At 46.0% G+C, this 13,454-nt stretch overlaps 1 protein-coding gene across 2 annotated transcripts in view; it reads right to left on the bottom strand.

Annotated features, from left to right (window-relative positions):
• The window catches only part of Lap3 (leucine aminopeptidase 3), a 28,160-nt gene extending 16,705 nt beyond the window's left edge, over positions 1-11,455 (bottom strand). The window contains exons 1-7 of one of the 2 annotated variants that reach the window (XM_004847235.4): positions 11,217-11,455; positions 8,438-8,553; positions 6,903-6,957; positions 6,398-6,503; positions 5,205-5,364; positions 3,780-3,944; positions 1,062-1,220 (exon numbers count right to left, since the gene is read on the bottom strand). In XM_004847235.4, the coding sequence (XP_004847292.1) occupies positions 1,062-1,220; positions 3,780-3,944; positions 5,205-5,364; positions 6,398-6,503; positions 6,903-6,957; positions 8,438-8,553; positions 11,217-11,318 (863 nt within the window). In that variant the 5' untranslated portion in view covers positions 11,319-11,455. The remainder of the gene's footprint in view (positions 1-1,061; positions 1,221-3,779; positions 3,945-5,204; positions 5,365-6,397; positions 6,504-6,902; positions 6,958-8,437; positions 8,554-11,216) is intronic. The other variant, XM_087187821.1, reaches the window with a different exon arrangement.
• Positions 11,456-13,454: the final 1,999 nt, after the last annotated feature.

Below are 13,454 nucleotides of genomic sequence, written 5' to 3'. Positions count from 1 at the left end.
ATTCACACTTTCAGTTTCTCACACCAGAGAAACTATTTGGTATTTACACGTGTGTCCTGTTTATTTCACTGAAGAGTATGGCCTCAATGTGCATCCATTTAGCAATAAATGCCTCTAATTTCTCATTCTTTATGGCTGAGTAGTACTCCATTTTATATAAAAAAACACATTTTCGTTATCCTGTCTCCAGTTGATGGAAAAAATGGAAACAAAGTCTTTGTAAATAGGGAGGGGTGGAGGGCTTGAAGGGAGGGCGGGGGAAGGGGGTAAAAATAAGAACCAAGAGAGATTATGTAAAGGTGCAGATCCCCAATGATGAATGTCATTATATTGTATACCTAAAATGTACCAATAAAATTAATTTAAAAAACCCAAACAAGCCCCTCCTCGGCCTTATCTAAGCTAGTTTTCTGGCCAAGGAAGCCATTCAATGCCTCACACTCAGTAGCATCCGTGAAACTTGGTCAGTCCCCGCGGTAAACGCCCCCGCAGTAAATGCTGAATTGCACTCTTTTCCGGCCCAGGCTCTCACTGGCCAAGGTAAGCAGAGAGGGTTTTCACTTCTGAGAAATATTTATGGTTCTGTAAGATTAATGGGAGCGAGGCTGCTTAGCTAAAGAAAAGTAACTTGAAGCCTCCAAGGGAAGATTGGACAATCAAGCAGCTGCACCGCTACTAATCCGTAACAGCCACAAAGGAGAATCAAGTATACGGCAGAAAAATTTTATAATATTCTGAAAACAAACCTGATTTTGGCTTCTGACTCTACCCCTTATTGTACTTTGAATAAATGACTTAATCTCTGAGTCTTGGTTTCCTTAGCAGGAGAATGGCGGCAACAACACCTACCACAGAAGGGTAAGATTAGAGCCAATATATGTAAAATGCCAACTTGTCTCTGACATAGTTCAGCACTTCACAAGTGATAGTTTAACACACTGAAGGAACATGTAACATGTGGCCAAATACCATGCTTTGAACTAAACTATGCACCAAGTAATACGAATGCACACAAAGCAATCACCAAAATATAAGTCACAGACCCCCGCCCCCAGAAGTACCTGTCAAAGGTAATTCCCTTCCCAACAAACACCAGGGGTGCTTCACTTGCATTGGGGCTGCCTCTGTAGTGGATTTCCAAGAAAACTGGAGGCTCATCGGAGCCTTTGGCTACACTCAGGAAAGAGCCCATTTCCTGTTCCTTGATCCAACACTTGGGTCTGTAGGGCAGAGAAGAGGAAAAAAGCAATTACATTCTTAGCTTTATTTCAAAATAACTTAGAAAAAAGGAAAAAAGTAGAATATACACACTCTTAAAAGTACTACTCGGGGCTGGATGTATAGCTCAGTGGTGGAACGCTGGCCTAGCATGTGTGTAAGGTCCTAGGTTTGAGCCCCAGCACAGAAAAAGAGAAGAAAAAAATACTATATACACACTTAAGACTTCAATTATGCCATCTTATCATATGATTTCTGTACATTCTTGAGCAAGTTACTTGACTCTCAGCCTGTTTTCTCATCTGGAACATGAGGTCAAGGACTATTCCATTAAGAGAGACTTTATACATGGTAACTCATACAATGTAGGGTAACACTGTAGTTAATATATAACCCCTGTACCAACCTACTCAGATATTTCCAGTTTTAAAGATGGAATTAACAAGGCTCTGAAACTACAAAAGGCACTTCCAAAACAAGCAAAACACTAAGTGAATCAATCAACAAAACCCCAAAAAAGATACTATACTGCATGGAATAAAATATCCTATTTCTTGGCATCTTTTCGAATTGCTAGAATCCTATCTTTTCAACACTGTCACACTACTTCACAGATCCCTTTGCAGTCTGAGATGTGTCCTCAGTGGGAAACTAGTTCTTACTTAATACCTCACTGAGCTAACAGACTAGAAAGAGTCATTAGTGAAACTACAAAACTATGCGACATCGGTGCTCTTTCTTGGCTAAGAGGACAAAGGTTATGGAACTGGCCAGCCTCCCAGACAGACAGACAGACTGACAGATAAGAGCCACCAGATCCGAAGAAGACTCCCACACTTGCCCACCCATGTGTTAGAACTACTAAATCAGGACTGCCTCCAACTTTAAAGGGAAAATATAAGCACTGAAAAATCACTTCAAATAGAAACAGGCTGTACTATGTAGGGATTTTTTTTTTTGGTATCAGGGATCGAACTCAGGACAGGCACAGTGCCGCTGAGCTAAATCCCCAGCCCTTATGTAGGGATTTTTAATCAAACTGAGTACTTGATGTTTTATTTTATTAAAGTTCTGCCCATCTGGAAGAGCTGTCTGCTTCGTCGATGCAGACCCACCGACACTGGACAGGGCTTGGGATAGTCGTGTCTCGGGTTAATGAGTCACCTTGCCCACACAGGGTCCTGCCTGGCCTCTGGCTCAACTCTTCTCTGCCTTGCTCACCCACGAGCCTGTTTCCCAAGAGGCCTCTGCACACCTGTCTTCTCACTCGACACTCCCATCTCCATTTCTACACCACCTGCTTAGGCTCCTTACCTTTCACAATCTCCTCTTTCCTCTGCTCCTGTGGCACCCTTCCTATACCCCATTTACCTGCTTGTTATTCCTGGGAGACCTTCACTTCTGTGAGGACAAGGGCCACTGCTGTCACCTTCATATGCCAAGCACACTGGAAGTGATGTGTAACGGCACTGCCACTATTTGCTGACACCAGTTAGCTCCACTGCTCACATGACAAAGGATATCATTCTCTGCCAGGACACTTTTAGTGGGGCCTACACATGGCTACAAATTAAACATATACAAACCATTCCAGAGATTTTAGCAAATTCTAAGCCCTGTGTTTTCGACATGTTACGAATTTTTCTTACTCTATCTACGCTGTAAGGGCTTTCCTGAAAAACATGAACTCTAATCACAATTCACTACAGAATTCTTCTAAATAGAGGTTCCTTTGAAAAACAACTTGGATATGAAGAATTCTTTAGGTAAAGAATTAGGTATTTGTTTTAATCATAAAGCCCAAATGTTCAAACTTTGTTTGCTTAAAGGGCTGTGGGTAGACTCCAAAAAGTCCTGGAACCTGGAGCAGATCTTTAGGTCCAACAGCCCAGAACTGACCACTGTACTCAGGAGCTGGCAGCACCAAGCCTGCAGTCTAGCTAAAGGAATCCAGAGGCAGGAGCTCTCAATCCATGCCTATTCAGGTAAGCTAAATAGTGAAGAATAAATTCTTCACTTGTGTCAAAAAAAAAAAAAAAAAAAAAGGAAAAATTCAATAAAACATGAACGATGAGCAGTTCAACTCCCAAATATATATTCAAAAAAGGAAAAAAAAATCCACACCAAAACTTATGCACAACTTCTCAGAGAAGCATTATTTAGTATGCGTAAGGTAGAAACGACCTAAGTGTCTATCATCTGATGGATTCTGGGGAAGGGAAAATGGGGAGTGACTTTTACTAAGTACAAGATTTCTTTTGGGGTGATGAAAATGTTCTTAAAAAGGATTGTTGCACAACTCTGTGAATACCACACACACAGAATCACACAATATATATGGACAAACTGTACAGTATGTGAATATGTCTCAGTAAAGCTGATACAAAACACACACACACAGTATGCAGTGTGAAGTTACAATACACTCATCTGCAAGCGGCTGCTGGTGCGTCACTTCACCTCTCTGGTCTCAAGTTATTGCTCTGAATATAAAGAGGAAGTTGGACTTAATATTCTTTTTGGCAGTAACCTCTTAAGAATGTGACACAATTCTGAATTACCTGATATGGACCTCCGTTTTACTACTAGCACCCCTGAGATTCTTCTCAATAATTTCGGCAAATCTGGTTGGTGTCATCTCGTTGGCTGGAGTCTCCATCAACTGGCGTGCCAAGTTCTGCCCTGAAGCGAAGAGGACTCCTTTCTGCCAGGCCTCCTGATCCCCACTGTGGAAGCAAGCAGTTACTGTCAAACAACTTCTCAAGAACATTGACCATTTTGCAGCTAGGGGGCTCTTATTTTACAAAACCAAGAGGAAGACTACAAATGAAGAATGACTGACACGCAATGCGGGTGCATTCCCTGGATTTGACCCAGGAGATAGGCAACATGACATAGAGAAGGAGCTAGACACAGGAGCTGCTGATGGCCTGGAAGAGACTGCCAAGCAGTTCATTTCAGAACCCTCCCTCACACAACCAAGGGGGTGGATTTATGGGTTCCTTAAGAATAAACTCTACCAAAGCTGATGGAGAGGCTCCCAGGAGAGGCCTACTTTGTTCTCGACACTGCAACAGGTACGATGCAGCCCTAGGTGCTAACTGTGAGGGGAGCACATGGCAACCGTGTGGATCTGCAACTGAGGCTTTGCTGTCTTCTTCTGCCTGGATCAGAGTCTAAATCCCAAACCCCTAGATGGCAAGGAATACACAGAGGTATGCGTTTTGTGATGCTGGCTTTTCCTGTTACAACAGGACAGCCTGGAGATGCATAAAATAACAGCTGATGGCTCAGAGGGTTTAGCAAACTCCCCACGTTTGATCTTTGGATCGTTACAAAGACTCTATGCAATAAATAGTACAACTCTGCAGACATTCTAGTCACTTAGCAGAGGTCAATGGAAGTAAATGGCAGAGCCAGGATTCAAACCGAGGCTCAATCACTCCCTTACAGCTGCCAATCCAGGCTGTGCCAAGGGCCGTTCACTGCCCTCACAGCTTCCCAGACTCAAGTGTCACACTGCCTCGGTTTGACAGCAAGGACCTCAACTCCCAGAACCTGGAACAGGACTGGAATTTAGCAGTTACCCAAAGATCTGCTGAAAGCCTCCCCCTCAGAACTGGAGGTCAAAGACTACATCCCCTCACCCAGGCAGCTTTGGCATTTAGCATAAGGCTAGCACATGGCGGATGAATGGAAACAGACCAGCTGGAGTGCGTCTGTCCTGTCAGCCATTCCTCTCACGTAGGCGCCAACATGGGTAAGGGTTCCCATAACAAGTGTATGGAGAGGTCTAGGGAGTCAAGGGGAAACAGGGATGGGACATGAGACAAGAGCCAGAAGCAGAGCCGGTGTCAGCTACCACAGCACCGAAATGGCTGAGGTTACACACAGGCCTGACACCAAGAAGCAGGCAGTCCACGTCCAAAAGGCCACACTGTCAGAATGTCAGGGAGTGCCACCCTCCTCTTGGTTTCCTCCATCACCTTCCATGGAGCTTCGCTGACACCACCATCTTCTTTCTCTGCTTTAGGTCATCGTATTCATAGAGACCAAGCACTGCACCTTCCGCAGCGGCCTGAGCATCTCCACAGGGATCCACCTCCACAGAAGACAGCTCCAGGTCTTGGACCTGCCTGCAGCCCGCTTGGGAAGGACAGAGAAACCAGGAAACAGGAGTCAAAGACAACTGGAACAGGAGAAGGCAGAAGCTTGGTGCGGAGTGCTGAGGAAACAGGACTGGGGTTCCGGGCCCAGCCCTGACAGCTGCTGTCTTGAACCCCCATTCCCACTCCATAAAGTGAGCAAAGGTTGAGATCAAATGCACAGCTCCCTGCAGAGCAGGGGGCTGCAGGAACAGGCAGCTGTTCTAGCAACACTTGTGAAACACTAGGCTTTCTGGATAAAGCTTTCCAAGCACCAACTTTCCCAGATCAAAAGGGACAGAGGCATGATGACGCTGAGATTATATCCAAGGAACTGAGCAAAGTCCATTATTAATACAGCATTTTAAGATCAGGTCAGCAAAAATTTTCAAATAAAAGTTAGGAAATAACTACTCAGTGTGAACCTTGAAAGCAAATTTAATGAGCATTTATGACATACCCAGGGCCAAAGATTAACCGAGCCACTTTCTGCTGCTTCAGAAAGTTTTCAGAGTGCTTTTTGGTCACAGCCTCTCTGTGGTAAAGGGTTCCTGCTGCTCATTTCACAGCACCTCAGGTCTTTCATGCACCCACCTGACACAGTGGGACAGGTACACATCCTTTGCTAGTGATGACCACGCACCCCACATTCCCTTCCCCCTTTCTCTAATTTGTAAATATGATGACTCCATGTTATTTAAAAGTAGGGCAATACCAAGGTTGCATCCCAAAAAGGTGAAAAGTCCACACATTACCCTTTCTGGCAGAATACAGCTCTAAGGTCAATGCTGTAAAAGTGAATAAATGGTAGTGAAACTTTCCAACAAAAAATACAGAAACTTTAAAAGCAAGATTTCTGTAAACTAACCTATTATAGGGTCAGGCATATTCGAAGGGGAACTCTGAATCTGTTAAGATGAGCTATTTCCTTGTGAATGCGGAAAGATAGTAATGGGGATGGTGACGGGGAAGAGACAGCATCTTAAGGGGTGGACCCTCAGGAACCTTCATCACTCTGAAAGGCAAGAAGTCACCTGCGACGGCAGCTCTGATGTTTTCTTTGCCTTCATGCCAGTTCTCCTGCTCATCCACTCCAGCTGTCCTCTTGCCGAGGCCGACCAGCACCACGCTGGGGAAGTCCTGTTCCACAAATGTACTGTGTCAGCCACTGGGTTTCTTTAATCGCTCATTTCCAGTCAGGAATGGTCTACACCAACCGATCCACTGAGCTCTCACCCAATCACTTTAGCCTCAGCACAGGAAGTCTTGTGTCTTGGTAAAATTTTATAACATGTGTTGGAAAGGAGGTATGAGGATAATCAGGCAAAAAATGTTGCATAATACTCTGCCACACAACTGAACAAAGCCTTTGGCAGAGGAGTACAAGAATGGCAGTGTCTGATAGTACTTCTGCTCACTGCTGCAAAAAAGCTATCTGATCCAGTACATAATTTCCAGTACTGTGAGTGGGTGGCCACAGTACAGGCCGCCAAGAGGCACTCACTGAGCGTTTACTGATCTTATGATCTTATCTCATACCTGATGCAGACCATAAAAGGTTCGGGTTTTGCCTGTCTTCAGAGGTGGGCCAGACCTAAAACAAGAGAAAAGGATTGTTTTAAAAATTTCAGAGCATTCTGTTTGCTTGGGAGCTGATATATGCATACCTTTAGCATTATCACAATATTGTTTCTATAGATGATTTTGGGTTTTACAGAATGCTCTCAGGCCAGATTTTTTAGATGCAGGACTTCTAATTCTAGCTCAAAAAGTATAAAAGTATTTAGCAAAACCTTCAGGGTTTTTTGTAGTACCCGGGATTGAACCCAGAGTCCTGCAAATGCTAGGCAAGTACTCTACCACTGAGCCACACCCCCAGCCCTCAGATTAGATTTAATACAGATTTATTTGAAAGCCAAATGGAGATCAAGTGGGTGGCAAGGTGCAGCTACACAGAGGATCTGAGCACTGGATCATGACTGGACTAAAAGAAGCTTAAATTTCCCCACTAAAAGACAAAACACCTGCTGGACATTGTGGCTCATGCTTGTAATCTCAGCACTTTGGAGGCTGAGGCAGGAAGACCACAAATTGAAGGCCAACCTAGACTACAGAACTAGACCCTGTCTCAATTTTTAAAAAAATACAAAACACTACACCACTGACAAGACTGCAGTGTTTGGCGTAGAGGTGGTCAGTGGGGGCACATATGCAGATAGGAGAATGGGCAATCTCCATACGAAACGGATGCTCTGGGAGCACAGGGGGTCTGCAGCCACAGCCCACAGGCATCCGGCAGGAAGATCAGGGTGTTCTGAACACTAAAGACTAGCTTTTGGATTAATAACATAAGGCACTTGGAGAAGGATCTGCTGGTGAAGGACTGGTAATTGAGAAGAAATGCCAATTCTGGAGGCATCCACTAGACAGTTACTGTAATTCTCGGACTGCATGAAGTAGATACCTGTAAGTCACCTATCATCCAAATAGCACCTGGCAGCAGTGCTTTATGTCGACACTTCTATTTTTGCCTACTGTGGCTTGCAGCTCCAGTATTTCCCACATTCTTTTAGACGCCAGCTAACCCAAGAGTGGTCTCAATCTCAGGCCCCTCTCAGGCTCACTGAAGTAAAGTCTGCATTCTCACTACATCCTCAGGTGATCCACATGTACCTCAGTATCTGAGAAACCCTCAGGATCCCACCATGCAAAAGAAGGGCAGAAGGCTTAGGGTGGTTTTAAACTACTCAGTTAAAGGACACAGACAGGCTGCTGGGAAGGCAGGCAGGGAAGGAGGGACAGGCTGAGGAAATCTGGTAGTTTCCAGATGTTCTGGGTCAGTCCTTCACAACAATCTGTGAACCAGCTGGAAACCGTGTGGCTTCCCAGAACTGCAGGTTCACCCATACTGAAGCACTAAGCACCAAGGAGCCTTCCAGAGACTTTCACTACCACTATCAAGTTCCTGGCCAGGGCATTTCCGTTCACTTTACCTAATGACAATAAAGCATAGAAAAATATCTTTTTTACATTTGAGGGGCCTTTAAGAACTGAAACTCCCAGATAACACTTACATGTTCAAAATATCTCTCAGCTTTCCATCCACCAATTTATTGAAATTCTCTCCTGCACTTGTAAACTGTGGCACATCATCTTCTTTGTCTTTGGAATAGACTCCTAGAACAAGGCCCTGAGAACAAGCGAAAAATAGTGACATAATCGAGTAGCTCCCTTAGAGGGGCTCAGGAGTTCCCACATCCAGAAGGAGCAAACAATTCCACCAAAACCGTGTCTTTCCTAAGGACTGAAGAATAAAGCCAAAATAGTAGCAGCAGCCGCCACCTGGCAGTCAACTAAGTATGCATCCTGCGACAGTGGTTCAAATTCCTGGCAAAGCAAGACTGGAATTACGACCCATCCCCACCTGTCCCACAACTTGATTTGAGTTTTCATGGCTACCTCCAAGACAGAGTTCACTTTCAAGCAGAAAAGAAAGAGGTCTTCTTTAGGAAAACAAATCCATTTGTCACCAAGTTAGACACTGAGTAACTTCAGAACAAGTGACCCCAAAATATGCCACCCAGGCATATGAATTATTCTTAGCTGCTGGCACTGAGAGACAGTGGATGCAGGCAGGGCTCTCCGACATCCCCCCTTTCTACCTGAAAGCAGGGCATAAAATTTAGTTCCCATGAGAAAGAGGCCCTCCCTGTACCAGAAGAGTAGAACATTCTTACCACCAGAGTCTCGGAGCTGATGCCAAATGACGCCGTACCAACAAAGCTGCTGAAGTAAGCCTTATGTCCCTGAGTCTCTCCATGTTACGTTGCCGCCCCATGCCCCCATCTCACCACTTACTGCCCACAGGCTAAGCCCCTTCGTCTTGTCAAAATCCCCACATTTATCCTTCTTCGCTTAAAAAAGTATATCAACAGCTGGTCACGATTACACACACTTGTAATCCCAGCACTCTGGGAGACTGAGGAAGGAAGATCATAAACTGGAGCCCAGTCTGAGACCCTGTCTCAAAATAAGAAGTTTTTAAAAAATGGAGCCTGAGTGCTCAGCTCAGGGCAAAGGCCCTGGGTTCAATCCCCAGTACCACTGAGAAAAGATACATAATTTTTGGATGAAACAGTTTTTTCAGGTCTTCATATTCCTTGTGCAGACTCCTATGTTCGTGTAAATTTATCTTATGTCAGCTTAATTCTCAGACCCAGCCTTAGAACCTAGGAGGGTAGAAGGGTTTTTTTCCCAGTCCTATAACCCCCAAATGTAAATCTCAGACACTGTAGAACATTATCCCCATGAAGATCCTGGCACTGGTATTAGAGGTTGGGTACCCCTCCTCTAACATGCTTCGGAGCAGAAGTCTTTTTCAGATTTTTATATCTGATTATCTTGGGAATGGACCCAAGTCTAAACAGAAAATTCACTTATGCTTCATATACACACACTCTGGAGGTACTAGGCAACATTTCAAATAATTTTGTGTTTTGATAGCAGTCTCACAGGAGGAGAATCTTCCCTTTGTGGTAACATATTGGTGCTCAAAAATGCTGGATTTTGGAGCATTTTGGATTTTAGATTTTCAGATTAGGGAATACTCAACCTATAATAATCAGTACTCTGACCACCTCATGGGTGAAAGCCAACAAGTGTGCAATTTAGCACTCCACCAAGGCTTACCCCTTTCTCTCATTCATAAGGCCCCGGCCCCAGTGCCCTGAAATAAAGAAAAAAGTCCCAAAGCTATTTCCTTTTACAGGGAATTCTTGCCTTAGCGCCACTAAGGTGAAAAGAACCTGCAATCTTTTTCCCACTTGGTAAGGAAACTGAAACCTGGCATCTCACCAGCTCCTAGAGGGTAAAACTGAGTCAATCCAGCTGGCTTCTCTCTGTCTTTGGTTCTCTCCACAAAAACACACAAGTAATTAGAACAAGCAGTGCCTTTTCTCTCTTTCCCACCACAGACGGCAGGCTTTCTGGACACAGGTTCTTACTGCCCTGAGGCTGCTTGCTCCAAGGATTCCCTGGGACCGAGTTCCGAACTGAGCACCTGGATAGAGCACTGCGCAGTACTGCAAAGAGCACTGGACAGTCTACCTGGTCCCACTACTATCTGTGATCCAGCCTCATCTCCATTCCTCTCCAAGGACAGCCATCTCGGTGGTCCCGGAGCAGGACGCCCCAGCTTGGGCTCCTTCCATTGAGCCGCGCCCCTTTCCGGGTCGCTTCAGTCTGAACAGCATCTTTCATCATTTCTCAGTGCCCAAATAAGGCGAAGGCTTTTCATTGGGAAGACACTCAGAATTTTGCTAGATGACGCAAATCCCTCTGTAAAGCCCTTTGCCCCAGAGCGTCAATCCTTGGGATCTCTCTGGAAACACTTTTAGGCAACTTCCTCCCAGAGGGCTCGGGCCTAGACTTCCAGTTCGGCGGGGAGGGCGTCCTGGTGTGGAGCCCGGGCCCAGGGACGGACTCGGACCTTAGAGGACGCCTGGGGAAATCCTGCCACCTGCGTTTCTTGGGTTACGGCAAGAACCAAACAAAATGATGGATGAAATAAAGAGCTCAGCACAGCTAAAAGGATTCAGGATTCGGAACCGAGCACTTCTGAGCGGGAAGGAAGAGAGCGCACCCCCCGCGAACAGCGGGGGGACGCTGGTCGCCCTGCACCGTCACAGCCGCCGCCTAGGCCGATCTCTGCAAAGCGAGAGAACTTTCTCTTTTTAGCGGATTTCTCCAACTCGGCGCCGAAGCCGCGGGCACCGCGCGTGGACTCGCCTGGCAGCCCCAGTCGCCCCGGCCAGAGTCCGCGCGGCGGCCCGGGAGCCAGCCACGGCCTCTCACCTTCGTCATGGCTGCGGCGCCGAGACCCTGGACCCAGAGCCACCTCACTCCCAGACGTCGGACTGCGACTCGGCCGGCCGCCGGAAGCGGCAACCAGAACATTTTCTCCCCGCGCCCCTGGCACCGCCCCCTGGCGAGCACATATCACGTGGAGGGCGGGCGCGCGCCTGGGCGGGGCCACCGGGGATGTCCGGGCCGCGCCTGGAGAGAGGGACAGGTGTAAGGGGCGGGGCAGCGGGGATCTAGAGGCGGAACTTTCAGCGCGGGGCCAGGGCGCGTGGACTCGGGGGCGGGGAGAGTGCCAGGAGGCGGGGCTGGAGGCAACTGGGGCGGGGCTCCCGGCGAGAGGGCTGAAGCGCGCGGCTGGGCGAGCGTGCGTGCGTCCGCTGGGGGCGGGGCGCTGTGCACGTGAGGCGGGGAATTTGAGACCGGGCAGAGCCGCCTTGAAGTCCCGCGGGGCTAGAGCTTGCGGCTGGCGAGCTGCTGGGAGCCGGAGCGCCAGCGCTGGTTGTCGGGATTGCTGATAACACTAATGGGTGGGGATACAGCTCCCTCTGAGTTGTTACTCCGGTCCTTTTGTACTTTCATCTGATCCAAGGACGCTACACTGTGAGGCAGCCCCAGTGCTTTTCAAAAATACAGCTTTAAGAACAGGGCCCGATGTTTAAGACGTTTTTGTTTTCTGAAAAGGATCTAAAATCTTACACTGTAAAAAAAATACAGGCCTGAGCATGGAGAAGTAGGAGAAATGAGAAAACTATCTTTGATATTAAACTAGTATCTAATAATTTTAGCGGGGTCTGTCTGATTTTAGTTTGGGGGTCTTGCAAAGCCTCTGGTCTCGGCTGCAGCAAGGAAAAACGTTTGTTCTGTTCTTCAAGGGCAGAGCGGAGATTTGATCAGCCTTTCCTGAAGGCTGGTGGGTCAGGGCTGGTCGGTCCACGCTGAATAAAGTGGAGTTGCATCCGAACTGAGTAAACTAACTGAAATTTATCCATATTTATGGTAGACAGACAAAATCTTTACATTCATTTTACAGCCTCCCTCCTTTCAACGTGAGAGATCAGGCTGCCATTTCACAAGGGGAAGTGGCGAGCTGAGAGCTGCCTGGATTTGGCGCGTGTGAGGAGAGGGCTCAGCTTCCCGTGCACCTGCTCGCTGTTAGTGACTTGTCAGTTGCTTGTAGCTGCATTTGTGCCCTCAGTTATGTTGCTCCAGCAGAACTTCCCGGCATATGTTTTACTTTTCTCTTTGCTTAAAGGATGTACTATTTACCTTTCTATACATTTCACTACCCCTAAATAAATGAACAGTATTATCCCACTTTGGGAGAAGGTTTAGTTATACATCAAACCCCGAGTTTACACTGTACTTAACTATATTTTTCTATTAGAAACCATGGGATTAAAAAGTGTCTAAAACGGTGTCCCTTTTATTATTGTAGGCAAGATAAAACTTTACCCTTTTATGGCCTCAATCTGGGCCTGAGAATTAAATTGTCATAAAACAGACTAACAGGACAAAAGTATATATGTTTTAAGAATTTTGCCTTTATGTGAGAGATGGAAAATGACGACCCTAAAGGTGGCAAGGCCTAAGTGCTTATATCCCAGATTAAACAGAGCAGTAATTGTGAAAAAAAAAAATATATGGAGAAGCTAAAGGAACATAAGGGTTAGTTTTAAAAGGTTTGTAGCCAGGCATGGTGGCATGCAGCTGTAATCCCAGCACTCTGGAGGCTATGGCAGGAAGATTGCAAGTTGAAGCCCAGCCTGGGCAACTTACTGAGACCCTGTCTCAAAATAAAAAATAAAAAAGGGCGGGGGAGGTAGCTCAGTGCGAAGACCCTGGGTTCAACCTCCTGTACTACAAAAGTGAAAACAAAAATAATAATTAAAATGTTTATTCTCTCTTCCTGGACTCCATATCCCTGGTGATAATTTCTTTTTCCTCCTGGTATAGGAAGAGCATCATTCACACAGAAGTTTTATCTCTTGCTTTCAGGAAGAAAAAGAAAATCCAAAATGCCCTTCCTGCTTCTGCTGTTTTTCAAGCAACATTAGCTAGAAATAAACTTTATGCCAAGCTGACATTTTAAGGTGGTATATTCTGCAGTTCACAAAAATACTGTAATTGTAAAAAGATTTTTTAAAAAAGACTATCTCATACAGTTATATGCACAAGTTCTTCTGGCCTCTTCTTTGCTTGGTCAATGCCATGTCCTTCAGTACACCTTTG

Source organism: Heterocephalus glaber, unplaced genomic scaffold (assembly GCF_053883595.1).
Source record: "Heterocephalus glaber isolate CG9 unplaced genomic scaffold, H.glaber_assembly_v1.0 deba00001509, whole genome shotgun sequence".
In the NCBI taxonomy this organism is placed as follows: domain Eukaryota; kingdom Metazoa; phylum Chordata; class Mammalia; order Rodentia; family Bathyergidae; genus Heterocephalus; species Heterocephalus glaber.
Note: the sequence above shows the minus strand (reverse complement) of the source record. Positions and strands in the feature narration are given on the sequence as shown.